This window comes from Phaseolus vulgaris, chromosome 9, assembly GCF_000499845.2.
Source record: "Phaseolus vulgaris cultivar G19833 chromosome 9, P. vulgaris v2.0, whole genome shotgun sequence".
Lineage (NCBI taxonomy): Eukaryota > Viridiplantae > Streptophyta > Magnoliopsida > Fabales > Fabaceae > Phaseolus > Phaseolus vulgaris.
The window spans coordinates 12,375,592-12,390,091 of NC_023751.2; the positions used below are offsets into that span (position 1 = coordinate 12,375,592).

Below are 14,500 nucleotides of genomic sequence, written 5' to 3' on the forward strand. Positions count from 1 at the left end.
AAATGTCACGTAAAATGTCAACCAACACCTAGAGAAAGAATAAAAAAAGAAGTGAGACGTTTCAAAAGAAATATGATCTATTAAGAAGAAAGAGATAAAAAAAAATCAAAGGTGTATGTATTTGTTAAAAAAAAATTGTTCATAGCTACTCAATATCATATTATAACTTGATATATTGAGACCCTTAATCAATTTATATATTGACCAATTGGAATTTCTAGAATTTACAAAATGGAAAAATACAATTATTTAGTCATCAAATCCACATCAATGTGGGAAGTCTATGGGTTACCTAACATCACTAAAAGTTATGCATGACAAATTAAATATCTGAAGTATATATTAAGAAATGGGAGTTTCCTAACAGTAAATGCATTCATGTATTTGAAATACTGTGATGCGAACAGCAACAGACAATACTATTCACTAGTTGATGTTGCGTCCTTTTTTATCCCTTTAGCCATGCTCGCTTGAATCGAATCATAATCCTTAGACTTGCAGAGTTACCACTCAGTTTCTCAGTGCGCAAATATTTCAAGCTGGCGTCCAATAAAGAACTATTATCTATCATAAAACTATCAGATAAATTATTAAACAATTACATGGTTATTGACATTTTTCTTTTTTCAAGGGCTTAATTGATGAAGCCTTTTTTTTTCTTCTAGTAAGATACTATCAGCTGGAACAATATAAAGGTTTGAGTCCGCACATATGTACACAACATTTTATTAAAAAAACATTATGAAAAATGAAAAATGAGTTTATACTGCAACTTACAACAAGGAGACAATTCAATTTACACTGATGAAATGATAAAAGGTGACACAAAAAGTTATATTCTACACAAATAATGGCTACTAGTATACAGTTTTTGTGTTTTAAAACGTTTCACCAAAATCAGAACAAGCCTACCTCTACAAATCTCACAAGCATATATCAGAAGGGGCAGAAGAAGATGAACAAGAGAAAGTTGTTACACATATGGAGGCAAGATTCAACTACTCCAGCTATCCTGATCCTCAGCAGGTCCTTCACCCTGCAATTTATTTCAATGAGGTCAGACAAAGACAAAATGGAAGTCTCTCTAGCATATATGCATGACAATCACAACACCAACAACATTGATTCAAAATGTGTACATCAATTGATCTAGCAGGTGACCAGATTAGAATTTGTCTATCATTTCCACCAGTGTACAGTTCCTGTGACAACAAGGAAAATCATTAAATAGTGCATGGAAGTTTGGGTTATTTTGAATGGACTAATTAATGAGAGCTTTGCTGTTGAGATAATTAATAAAAATTATAAGAAATTTACATATTATCCTGGGAGTCTGGACAATGTAACCAACCAGATAGACTGATTAAAAAAGAATAGGAAAAGAAAACAGACCACCACCTCTTGGACATGAACATACCTGATCTTGTTGATTAAACCAGCAACAGTTCACACATTCATAGTGGCCACGTAATATTGTGTAGGTGTTCCCAGACCACATGTCAAATGCCTAAATAATTCAAAACAAAGATCAGTGTTCCTCATTGCATTTGTACATCTAAATAATACACAGGAGAGACATACTTTCACAGATCTCATGCACGGAACAAAAACAAGGGTTGAATCTTGAGTGGTGGCTAATTGAAGAGGTTTATTTATTTGCAGACGAACTGTTTCAAAGTTCACAAGTGTGTCGCAACCAGATTGAACATCCCACAACCTTAATCTTGAATCAGACCCTGTCATGCAGCAGCACATAATACGGATAGAAAGAATTTACATACGAACAGAATTTTAACAAATTGTGAGAAACAGTTTAATACAGAGTCCCATATCAAATCATTATTGCGTGGATAATTCCTACAAATCTACTATCAAATAACTAATGAACAACCTGCACTTAGTAGATACATGCCATCCTCTGTTGCCTTTAACCCTGTCACAGCACCATAATGAGCAGTCGCCCGATCCTGGGTAGACAGCATTCCAGGATGTAACCTCTGCTTCATTGGTCCCTTGGATGGAACTCTGCCAATTGGATGTTGTCTGCTACCACTTCCATTAGCATGTTTCTTTTGGGCACCTCGCATTTTTGTACTTGAATCCTGTGAGTGATAAGGCTTTGGGATTATAAGAAAACCATAAATACTCAAAAAAACAAAACTAGATATATTTCAGCAACCATATTAAAACATTCATGACCTGCAATAACACAAGGAAATGCTAATCTTAAAAGAAGAAAATAGAAAAAAAAATTAAAACCTTAGTTATCGTGGACCGTTTGAGTATAGGTGGGCGCCTTCCAAACTGAGTCTGAGATTGATCTAAAACTTGGAAACAGCCAGCACGCCTGATGTCCCAAAATCGTATTGCACCATCACATCCCCCGGTAACCAATACCCATTCACTTGAATTAGACCATTCAACAGTCATTACACCATCTGTCATCACAGAAAACATTTGACACAAAACCTTCTTTCAATAAGCACTCAGAAATCTATCTACTTTCTGGCGCAACATTAGATCTAAATTGCGAAATCATTTGGCCGACAGCATATGTTAATACTTCCTGTAAGAAGCACGCAACAGAACCATACCATACCGTACAAACATGTAAGTTTACACAAGTGATAACCAAATGATCCACAACTGAACCTCAGTCAAATAAATTATAACCAGAAAGCCAACAAGCCATGCGTAAATTAATAAACTAAGAAGAAGGAATAATAAAAGATAAAAGTCTTGACATACCACGGTGACCGGACAAAGTGTGAGCAAAAGCCCCGGAAGCAATATCACAGAGGCGAACTTGGACATCCTCAGTGCCAGCAGCGATAAGCATGTGAGAAGTTGACAAATTGGACATTGCAGTCCTATGCACCTTTCCCGGCATTTTGAAGTTCACCACCACCTGCACAATTCAGTGAACAAGTTAATTTAAATTAAGAGTTTAGTTTCCATACATACACTCTGAGCCTATTAAATATCAACTTTTAAAATGATTATTACAAAATCGTGTGCAGTAGAAGCATCAGTACTAGCAGCCAATATGCCGTTTAAATAAGTGCATTGCAATTAAATAGATTAAAAGCGAAAATATGATAGTGACCTGGGTGGTATTGGTATCCCAAACATTAATGTGGTGATCGTATGAGCCAGTGACGAACAAACCGGTGTCAATGGGATACCATATGGCTGTGGAGACGGCATATTTGTGGGCCTGTCGGTGCTGCTTGTCAACGACAAATAAGCACCTGTGTTTGGAGAAGGCGGCCGCTGCTTCGGAAGCGGCGGAGGCGGATCGTTGAACGTCGTAGACGGCTACCGAGGCATCGGAGGCGGCGGAGAGCAGATACCTTCCCTCTGTCGAATCAATCTGATTTGACGGTGAAATTGGAAAGCGTGGAAAGGAGGTGGGGATTTGAATTGACGGTGGAAGGAGAGTGAGTTGGAGTATGTACCTGAAGGGAGTTGATAGCGCCCTTGTGAGGGGACACGATGTCTTTGTGATTCGCTAATTGGAGCTGCGAAGTGCGATAGGATTTTATGCTATTGGCGAAATGGTTCGCATGCACTCTCCCACCTTCTCTGTCTCTGATCTGCTTCCACACATGCGTATGCATGTTCGGAGCATCTTTGATTGATTTCAACTCGATCACAATTATCACACTCTCTGCCTCTCTTCTCTTTTCTTCTCTTCTCTTCTCTTCTCTTCTCTTCTCACACTTCTATTTCTGTTTTCCGCTTAATTTTCTCCCGCATAATCTTTGTCCTCTCCAACAGATATGTGCACGATGACGTTGCAGCAATCTCAACTGGACTCCGCCTTTCGGCCCAATTTGTTCAAATCGTTCTGCTCAATTCAGGTTTGAAATTACTATCTACACTCCCCCATTTTACACCTACGTGTGTCATCAAAACGCTAATTACACACTTTCTTCTTCCGTGTGCACACTGGTTAGGGTTTTAACTCCCATGAAATTTGTCATTTATTTGCCTTTTTTTTCATATCTGACTCTAACCTTCTTCGTCTTTCTATAGTCTTGTTATCCTACACTTTCTTCGGTAACACCATTACTATCCTTAAAATTCATCAGACTTATCACCTCTTTCTTTCTTTTCTATTTTTATCCACTTAATTTTTTTCTGCCAACAATAAGAATTAAAAAACATTCACCTGGTTTGTTATTTTAGTTTTATTTTAAGTTATAATACGTAAATGCTTTTAAAAGAGCATAATCTGATTGGTAAAAGTGTATCTAGTCAAATATTTTGTCAATAAAAAACTTATTTTATTGTTTAAAGTTTAAGTAACATCAAATCAATACAAGTTTTATGGTTAGGAAAGAAGATGAAATTGAAAGAGAAAGAAAGTGAAAAGAGGAGACAAGGAAAAGTGGGAGGAGGAATGTGAAATTTAAAAAGAAAAATGATTTTTTTTATCCCATTGTTCCGCCCTACACTCCACTAGATATTCATATTTTAATTATTTTAATTTTAAAAATTATTTAAATATTTTACATTTTGTCTATATTTTTATTAAAAACATTGTTTTATTTTTTTTAATTTCTTTTATTATAAATATTAATATTTTATTATAAGTGTAAAGTGGAGTAGGGTGTCAAAATATCATTAATCATTTAAAAAAATGCTCTGACAAAAAAATTCATTTCCCATTCCCTCTTCCTCCAGCTTTTTAGCCTCCGCTGCTGAATTTTACTCTTCTCATGCATCATAATAAATAGGTTTAACTTTAGAATTATGATTTTTTTAAAAATTAAGATAGATAAAAGTTTCGTATACAAATTCCTCATTATTACAAATAGTATTCTAATTGTAAAACTTGTAAATATTAATTTAGAAAAATTCTATATAATATTTTTTAATTTAAAATTATATTTATAAGACTTGTTAAAATAATGTTTTTACTAATAGAAGTTTTTTTTTAAAAAAATATTGAATATACTCTTTAAACCATGATGTATAAAACATATGATTAGTCCGGACACAAAGAAAGTATATTATGGAGTAGTTTTTTTAAAATTTATCATAATAAATTTTGTAAAAAATATTCAAATAGATAAATCATGTTGAAATTACAGCTTTAAAATAAATAAAATTAGACTTCAATGTAAAATTTAGCTTGCAAAGTTTTTTAAAATTTTAATGAAGATGTTGTGATTTTATGTACGATTTCACCTTCTTATATATGTGTATATATGAAGAAGTCGCATCATTGAGAATAAAAGTGTGTATTTATAGGTAGATTTTAGAAACTTGTTATATGAAAAGTTGTGAAAAGGAAAAGTACTGATTGACAGGACTTTGTGGGTATGATTACCTTGCTTCTTGTCAATTTAATTATTAGTTTGATTGAGGAGAATAATGTTGCATCAACTCTCATAACTTTACTTGCTTAAAAAGCAAAGATGTTAAAGTTTGTTTCTTTCTTTTGTTTTATCTTAATATACAGTGTGGTTGTGTGGATTCCATATTCTTATTGGTTCAAATCGCATCTCCAAAGGAATAACTTTTCTTTCTTTCTACCATTTATAGTTTCATTTATCATGAATGTGTTTATAAAAGTTGTTTGAGATGGTTGGTGGAACGAGAAAGATGTTGCATCAAACTTGGAGGTATTTTTCTGGCACATGGTTAACTTCTTGAAGGGGAGTGGGTTATTTGTTTATTATCATATAATATTTGTTATGTCTAGTCACTATCCTCTTTTCTCTATATGTTTTGTGCACTTATATATATATACATGAGTGACTTCTAGTAATAAAGAAAATCACATTTTAAAACATCTGACTTCTTCGTGTGTTAAACAAAATGAAAGCATGCATTAAAACATGGCAAATCAAAGTCTTCTAACACAACTTTTTTGTGTGTTTCCAAGTTATACTTTTAAACACCACTTGCTCATTTACTTATATTTTTAAAAAATTTACCCTTTTTATATTTGCGATTCGAAATGAGGTAGGAATAATGTATTCAATGAAATTTTGATCAAATAAATATACTAGAATATTATGTATAGCTAATTCATAAAATTTTGAAGAAAAAACGAATAGGAATTTCCTTCATAGCACAATGTAGGATGATTCAATAATGTATATCTTGAAACAAAGCATGCAAAATATTAAAAAAAAATTACATAATAGTTTAATTCAATAAACGCACCAATTTTCCTTTTTTTCAGTTTTATTTTTTGAGCAATTTTAATATGAACTTTGTTCCACTTCCATATTTTTCTTATTTTTTCAATTAGTGCACTTTTATTTGATTATCACCATTGTTATTTTTATTATCATACATGTTCTTATATGGGTAGGAAAGAAGTCCTTTGTGATCTTTGTTTATGTTAATTTCTGATGGGTTCATTTTTTTACTTCAATTCTCATCTTAGTCAGTGATGAGATACATGCAAAAGATATTTCAATACTCAAATTAGGACTCGATCTACAGTGATTTGAATATTAATTGTTATTAAATGCATAATTAACTTGAATGCAATAAACCTATTTAGAGTGTTTTGAACTTTTAAGATGTTTATGATGATATTAATCTTGTATTAAGTCTGACATAATACTTTAACCTAGTTATTTAGATATGAAATGTGTATATATATTAAGTATGTTTGACAAGTATAATATATTGCGTGAACGTAGATTTTCTAACGGTATAATAATATATATATATATTATTATTATATCACTATTATTGTTAGTAACAACAATTACAACATAATTATTAAAACAATAACATTTTTATCATTTATTTTTTAAAATAATTACTTTATTGTTGATAATCTAATTGTCACTTACATTCTTATTTTATCTTTATTATTTTATTTTTATTGTAATTACTATTTTCGGTATCATCGCCCACATACTTGCCACAAACCATAATCATTATCACTACCATTATTCATTTTTCACACAAAATAAAATTTATGTTTATATTGTTCTTATCATATTTGCATATTTGTATCCTATTATATTATACAATACTAATTCTTTGGCATTCATCTTTTTCTTTTACTTTCACCTTATAACTCATTTTAACAATAAAATATATTATATTTAACTAATAAAATAAATACAAACAAAAATTTAAGATAAAATGATAATATTATTGATTATTAAGTAAGAGTATGAAAAAAAATGATAGTGTGAAAACTATCATGATCTATACTATAGTATCAAGACATTATAATATAATATAGTATAGATACAAGATAGAATTGAAAATTATCTTACATTTTGTTTTGTCTCAATGTAATGATATATCTTACTTAAATGTATCTTCTCAGTTAATTCATAAGATTTATTTGGTGGTCAAGATATAAAATTTAAGGCTGCTATAATTATCATATTCTGTTATAATTAATTGTCCTGTGCACCAACAGTACGTGATATTTTTTCATCTTTTTATTAATCATTTTCTATTAACGTAGTTATATTTCTAATTCGAATGATGGAGTTGGGTAAGAAAACAATACGTTACTCTCATACTATATCATCATCTCTTTTTTTTTTTTTACCATCTCTACCTACATTATATCTGTTATCATTTTCATCTTCGTTATAACAGAAATCACGTTAGTACAGTCATTCTAATAATTTTTTTTAAAACAATTTTCATCACTTTTATTATGGTCAAAACTTTTACTATTATTTTTATCAAAATTATTATTATTGTAATTTTTTCATCATCATTATTATTATTTATTATCATTTCACCATCATATATAAAGTTGGTGTGTAGCATTGTAAATAACTTCTCCTTGTCTTTATCTTTTCATTATTAATTATCACTAATGTGGTTATCATTAGTACTATTATTATCAAATTTATTCCTTCTATTCATTATTATTATTATTTATTATTATTATAACTATTTTCATTTTTATTGCTATCTTTATTATCATTACTTTATCTTGTTTTTTTTTATCTTATCATGTTATTTTTTTAGTTTTATAATATCATAATATATCCTATTTAACAATAATAATTCCGACTCTATATCAATAATACTACATTCTTTATTATTTCATTAATGTATTATGATTTTATATTCTTTTATTATTATTATTATTAACACCTTTTTTATATTTTAAATAACTATATGATGAAACAAATATTAATGTCCGATGAAAGAGAGATACACTGTTTATTTTTTATTTTTGTAAAATAAAAAGTACGTAAAGGAGGATATCATATAAAGCTTAAATTGAAAGCGGAAGGGAATGATAAGAAAGTAATGAATAATTCTTCAGTGTAGTTTTAAAATTAGTGAGGGGTTAAGTAAGTTTTACAAGAACCAAGAACGAATATTCTCTTCACGTATTGTTAAAGAAAGGCTAGTTATGCACTTTTTTTCATGAATGATTAAATTTATTAAAATAAAAAATAATAACACGTCAAATTCACAAACTGGAGCATTTTTTTTATGAATATAAACTTACAAAAATACTAAAAAAATTGTGTTAAAAGTTATGTAACACAAACACAGACACTGATACGGACAAATAGATACGTATAATCTCTAAAATTTAGGATACGGGGATACAAATCTATATATTATATAATTATAAATTATAAAAATTGACAATAAAGATTTACGTGCACAAGTATATTTCAGATTATTTTTTAGAGCAAAAAGATGTTTTTCATAACAGATTCAAAAAGATTTGTTTCTTATTTTTATAATCATAATAAAAAAGTATACAAGAACTTTGAGGGTGTGTTTGGATTGGGGAAGAGATTTGAGGGAGTGAATTTAAAGTGATTTGAGAGGAAAGTGAAGTTGTTTGGAGTGGGGTATATTAGAGTAGATTTGTGAGGAAAGTTTATTGAATTTTGTGAATGATGTGATAGTTGTGTGAAATTTTTTAATTTTTTAAAAATATTTAAAATACAAGTTTACAAATTTGATAAATAATAAATTTTAAAAAAATTATAAAATAATTTAATATAAAAGAATTTAGAAATATATTTTAGAATAAAAATAAATTAAAATAAAAATACGTATTAATAATTAAAATTAATATTTTGTTTATTATTTATTTTTTTATAATATACAAATTAATATTAATAATTAATAAAGAAATTATAAATGTAATATATATATATATATATATATATATATATATATTTTGAAATATAATTTACATGGATGTAATTTATTAACTTTTTAAAACAAAAATAATGTTAATTCATCTTTCCCCACAAATCTCTTCACAAGTATGAGAAAATTTTAAACCAAAGAATTGTCTCTTTTTTTGTGTTTTGATGCTTTTATTTTTTCGTTTTTTCAACTTTTCCTACAATTCAACTTTCTTTACCATTCTGCGGCTAGAAACAAACAGATACTGAGGTTTTAAAAATATTTTTTTAAATTATGTTAAAATTGTATTAGAATTGTTAAAAATTCAACAAATATTTTTTGAATTTGACACTTCACATATACATGTTCTACAAATGTTATACAAGTATTAGTATCCGATATAAATATTCTACACCAACATCATTTAAGAGATGTGTCTTAGTTTCGTAGTTAAAATTAAAATGTGATTTTCTAAAATAAACAAACCAATCCCAAACGGTATCGATTTATTTAATATTTAGCTCTGTTTTTATTATCTATTTCTCCTTATTTCCTTTTGTATGTATCTGACAATTTTGTCCCTTCCAATAGCGTCCAGCGTAGGCCTCACTTTGGTGGTCCCAGTGCAACCCTCGTTTACAATTTTCAATTTCAACATTCCTCGCATTTTGTTGCTTTCTTTTAAAAACTGAAAACAAAAAAATATTTGAACGCCAAACCTCCAACTCTCAAATGCCAAACTAACCAACTTCATAGTTCAAAATTGAAAGACGAAAGGCTCCGGCAGCAGCATTGCTTCTCATTACTGTGCCTATTATTATTCTACGACTCACAGAATAAACAGAAAAAATAAAGTTGAATTTTGCAGATCTCGGATTAGGATTTGCACAAGAACCTGGGGATTGGTCCCTGTGTTGACGAATGGGTAAAGTTAGTTGAAATTATCGGAATCCGAGCAAACACTGGTGAGTCCAATGCACTGTTCAAGTTCCATGTCTCGCCCTTTTCACAACCTTTTGTCCTCTTCACTTTTTCTCACCATCCTCTTCTCTCATGTCTCCATCTCGATTACTGTAATGTAAAGCACGTTACACCAACAATCGCGCTGTTCTTCGTTTCATTTACTTTGTCAATTGCTTTTGCACTAACGGAAACGCGTTTCTTAAAAGGTGTGCGTTGAGGGCGGAGTGACCGGAGAAGATGTTGTGCGCTTGTTCTTCCGGTGAGCAGTTCAAATTTGAAGAGCCGCCGCAGTCGCCGGACTCCCTCGCCACCAGGGATTTCTCCGCTAGCGGGCTCTCTTCCAGGACCACCGGGGAATGGGAACCTAAATTCGATGAAGCGCAAGTAGAACAAGCTGAATCTACGCTTAAAGAAGCTCTTTCCTTAAACTATGAGGTTGGTAGTGCCAAATACCAATGCATTTCGATTACTTTTTTCCGTTAGTGTTTTTTAGGATACCTTGTGCATGTTTTACTAGAGAAATTATTGTACGGTCCGCAACTAACTATGATGATTCAACTAATCTTCTACTTGATAAGAAGTATTTGAGTGCTACTAATTTTATTTTTTAAATTGAACTACTCGGGTTCTGATACTGTAGAGATTAATGGAGACCATCTAAGCATGATAATCCTGCATTATCTAATAATTTGTTCTTATATGGGTAATCGTGTTCGAGTTGATTTAGATTACTATAGGTGGTAAAATTCTCTTTCTGAGTAGTTAATGCAACCGCATACTTCTGAGCATTGCTTAAAATAGAACAATCATCTTGTGTTTGTGTGTCCGTGTGAATTTGTTTTTGGTTTATATGTGTCATGTGTGTTTTGAATGGATTCCAGGAGGCTAGGGCTTTGTTGGGGAGACTTGAATACCAAAGAGGGAATTTCGATGCTGCACTTCAAGTGTTTCAGGGTATAGACATCAAGGGTTTGACCCTGAGAATGATCAAGGCTATTGCTGAAAGAACCAAGCAGAGGAAACCACGTTCCAAGGCAGATATCGTTGTTTCAAATGTGATGTCATTGCACTCTGTTAGCCTGCTTCTTGAGGCAATTTTGCTTAAAGCAAGGTCATTGGAGGAGCTTGGGGAATGCATTGGTTGGTAACTAATTTTATATTATATTACCTTTTCTTGAATTGAACTACTTCCAATATCTTCTATGTTAAATTGTGCAATTGAATTTTTGCATATGAGATCATGAACGTTACTCTATTTGAATTTAACTTCATTATTAAGGATGAGAGGTTTCGGGTGCCAATTCCGATGAGTTTAGTGCTTTATAAATTTTACAGAGGCTGCAAAGGAGTGCAGAATAATTCTTGATACAGTTGAATCTGCCCTTCCTAATGGAATACCTGAGGGTATTGGCGAAGATTGTAAGTTGAAAGAGATGTTTCATAAAGCTTTGGAATTACTTCCAAGGCTTTGGATCAAAGCAGGATTTCTGGATGAAGCTGTAGCTGCGTATCGTCGTGCTCTGGTCAAGCCATGGAGTTTGGAGCCACAAAGGTTGGCTGCTGTACAAAAAGATTTAGCTACGACACTACTCTATGGCGGTGTTGAAGTTAGCCTATCCTCTCAGTTGCAGGTGTGGGGTGAGACAACACCTACCAACAGTGTTGAAGAAGCGATACATTTGCTAGTAATACTCATGAGCAAGGTGGCAATTGGGGAAATAGACTGGGATGCTGAAATAATGGATCATCTTACGTTTGCACTTTCAGTCACTGGGATGTTTGAGCTACTTGCAGATCATGTAGAGCAGATCCTTCCAGGTATCTATAGTCGGGCTGAGAGGTGGTACTTTCTTGCTCTGTGTTTTAGTGCAGCAGGACATGATGAGGTGGCATTGAACCTTTTAAGGAAGGCTTGCGGGAGTTCTGAAGCAAACCATAAACCCCATTTTCCTTCATTTTTGCTTGGAGCAAAACTCTGTTCCCTAGATTCTCGCCATGCTCATGAAGGCATTAACTTTTCACGTAAAGTTATTGAGCTAGCTAAGCATCAAAATGAGCATTTTCTGGGTCAAGGCCATACATTTCTTGGAATCTGCTATGGTGCTGCCGCCAGAATTTCTGTACTGGATTCTGAAAGAAGTATATTTGAAAGAGAGTCTTTGGACTCTCTAAACTGTGCTGCTGTAAATGGAAATGATGACCTGGAAGCAATATTCAGCCTTGGACTGGAAAATGCAATTCAAAGGAATCTGGATGCAGCTTACAACAACATAATGATGTTCTCAGACATGACTGTTGGCAGTTCGAGAGGTTGGCAGCTGTTAGCACTTATAGTATCTGGACAGCATCGGTTTAAGGATGCAGAAACTATAGTTGATTTTGCTTTAGATGAGGCCGGGGGGATGGATCAACTTGATCTTCTGAGATTGAAAGCTATACTTCAAATTGCTCAACAGCAACCCAGGCAAGCAATAGAAACATATAGGATCTTGCTTGCACTAATTCAAGCAAAAAAGGAACTTTGGCTTCAAGATAACATTAATCGAGAACAAGCATGCAGGCAAGAGGTGTGTAGTACATTCAAAGGAAGAACCCTAACATCCCTTGTATAGACTGATGTTAAAGTTGATTCAAAAGAAAAAATACCTTGTCCACTGTTTTCTGCTAGGACAACTATGGTTATCCCCTGACTTTGTTTAACAGTAATTCTCTTAAGGGATTTGAATGTCTGTTGCAAGAAACTCCTGTCATCCTTCACTCTTCCTAAAACTATATGCTAGATTTTTAATTTTGGATGTCCAAAGATTAGCTATTCCTAGAGTGGAACAATGGGAATTAACCATTAGGTGCAATATATATTATAATATATATATATATTATTTGTTGAGTAAATATTAGTTTCATCTCTGAAATCTTGAGAAGAATTCCCCTTCTAACTTTTTCATCCCTCTCAGCAGGCATTAACAGAAAGGAAGTTGGAAATGGAAGCCTGGCAGGATTTGGCTACAATTTATACAGATATCGGTTCCTTGATCGATGCAAAAACTTGTGTTGACAAGGCCCAATTGATAGAGTTTTTTTCTCCAAGAAGTTGGCATATTACAGGTAAGGAACCTGTCTGTTCAAGTTTTTATGGTTGAACTCATGTCTGCATTGAGTATTTGTGCCCATGGTAACCTAATTTGCAATTCCTGTGCACAATTGCAGGGTTGATGCTTGAAGCTCAATCATTATACAGAGAGGCATTTATTTCCTTTTCAATATCATTGTCAGTAGAACCAGATTACGTTCCCAGTATCATTTCTACTGCAGAATTGTTGACGAAACTTGGTATGCAATCACTTCCAATTGCAAGAAGTTTTTTAATGAATGCTTTACGATTAGAACCTACAAACCACGATGCTTGGTTCAACCTTGGATTGGTTTCAAAAATGGAAGGTTCATTACAGCAAGCAGCAGAGTTCTTTCAAGCTGCTTATGAGCTGAAGCTTTCTGCTCCAGTGCAAAAATTTAAGTAATCAAGGGAAAATGAGTTTGACTAAGAGAATGATAGAAAACACCGAGCAGCAACTAAGTGACAAAAATACTCATCCCGCAATTATCATTGCTTGGTTGTTGATTTGTTGAAAATGTTTAACTAAATCTAGCTACTTATCAACAGATTTTCTTCATTCTACTCAAATCAAATTGTCATTGTTTCGCAAGTAGAATTAACCGTGGACAGAAATGGTGTAACGTCATGTAGTATCCTGTCAAATAATGACATGAACTAGATAGTCGAGGCTCTCATAATAGTATGCTTGATTGTTATTTTTGTCCTCCTGGTACACCGTTTCTGTACTGTGAAAGAGAATTACCTATTTACATAGTATCCTGTCAAATAGTAACACGAACTAGATAGTCAAGGTTCTTATGATTGTATGCTTGATTATTACTTTTGTGTTTCTGGTACATCGATTCTGTATTGTGAAAGAAAATTACCTATTTGTCGTCACTATTACTAATTGTTATTGTGCAAACGAAAAAATGGAACAAAAATGACAAGCAAGCTTCATGTTACGACTTCAACCATTGATCTAGCATCCCATTATTAATTTTATGTTAGCATCCAACATTTTCAATAAAGTTTTGCTTTCTTCAATTCTCCCGTAAAAGAAAGAAACACCAAGATTTGGGAAATGAGTATTGAGCTGTTCTACATGTCGATAATCAAATTGGTCTATGCATATGATAGGAAGGCTTCATTGCAAAGTCATCATAAATCCAAAATAAAGTCCCCTGCTAACTTACACGGTTGACTGCAAGATGAGATGCTCAAATTTCTCACTTTTTCTTGGTGCAATTTATAATGCGTGCCCAGAGCTGGACCTGGAATCGCTTGGTCTGAATGTATTGCTATTTAAAAGATCACTTTAAAATTAGTCTCTTG

At 32.3% G+C, this 14,500-nt stretch overlaps 2 protein-coding genes across 8 annotated transcripts; one reads left to right on the top strand and one right to left on the bottom strand.

The window, feature by feature from the left end:
- Positions 1 to 710: 710 nt before the first annotated feature.
- Positions 711 to 3,786, bottom strand: LOC137821719 (WD repeat-containing protein ATCSA-1). 4 transcript variants are annotated; one of them, XM_068626450.1, is made up of 9 exons: positions 3,459 to 3,786; positions 3,107 to 3,373; positions 2,749 to 2,908; positions 2,260 to 2,438; positions 1,892 to 2,102; positions 1,582 to 1,736; positions 1,418 to 1,507; positions 1,140 to 1,202; positions 711 to 1,036 (listed from the first exon to the last, which is right to left on the bottom strand). In XM_068626450.1, the coding sequence occupies exons 1-9, from the start codon at positions 3,618 to 3,620 to the stop codon at positions 995 to 997; spliced, it is 1,329 nt and encodes a 442-aa protein (XP_068482551.1). In that variant the 5' UTR covers positions 3,621 to 3,786; the 3' UTR covers positions 711 to 994. The 4 variants fall into 4 exon arrangements, with proteins under 4 accessions (XP_068482551.1, XP_068482553.1, XP_068482550.1 ...); XM_068626452.1 differs by having other exon boundaries at positions 1,121 to 1,202; XM_068626449.1 differs by having other exon boundaries at positions 1,892 to 2,117.
- A 5,960-nt stretch (positions 3,787 to 9,746) lies between these two features.
- Positions 9,747 to 14,068, top strand: LOC137821647 (protein NPGR1-like). Of its 4 annotated transcripts, none has more exons than XM_068626336.1 (6): positions 9,747 to 10,073; positions 10,278 to 10,506; positions 10,953 to 11,211; positions 11,407 to 12,638; positions 13,029 to 13,176; positions 13,279 to 14,068. In XM_068626336.1, exons 2-6 carry the CDS (start codon positions 10,309 to 10,311, stop codon positions 13,587 to 13,589), a joined length of 2,148 nt encoding a protein of 715 aa, XP_068482437.1. In that variant the 5' UTR covers positions 9,747 to 10,073; positions 10,278 to 10,308; the 3' UTR covers positions 13,590 to 14,068. The 4 variants fall into 4 exon arrangements, with proteins under 4 accessions (XP_068482437.1, XP_068482435.1, XP_068482436.1 ...); XM_068626334.1 differs by having other exon boundaries at positions 9,779 to 10,073; positions 13,026 to 13,176; XM_068626335.1 differs by having other exon boundaries at positions 9,975 to 10,186; positions 13,026 to 13,176.
- Positions 14,069 to 14,500: the final 432 nt, after the last annotated feature.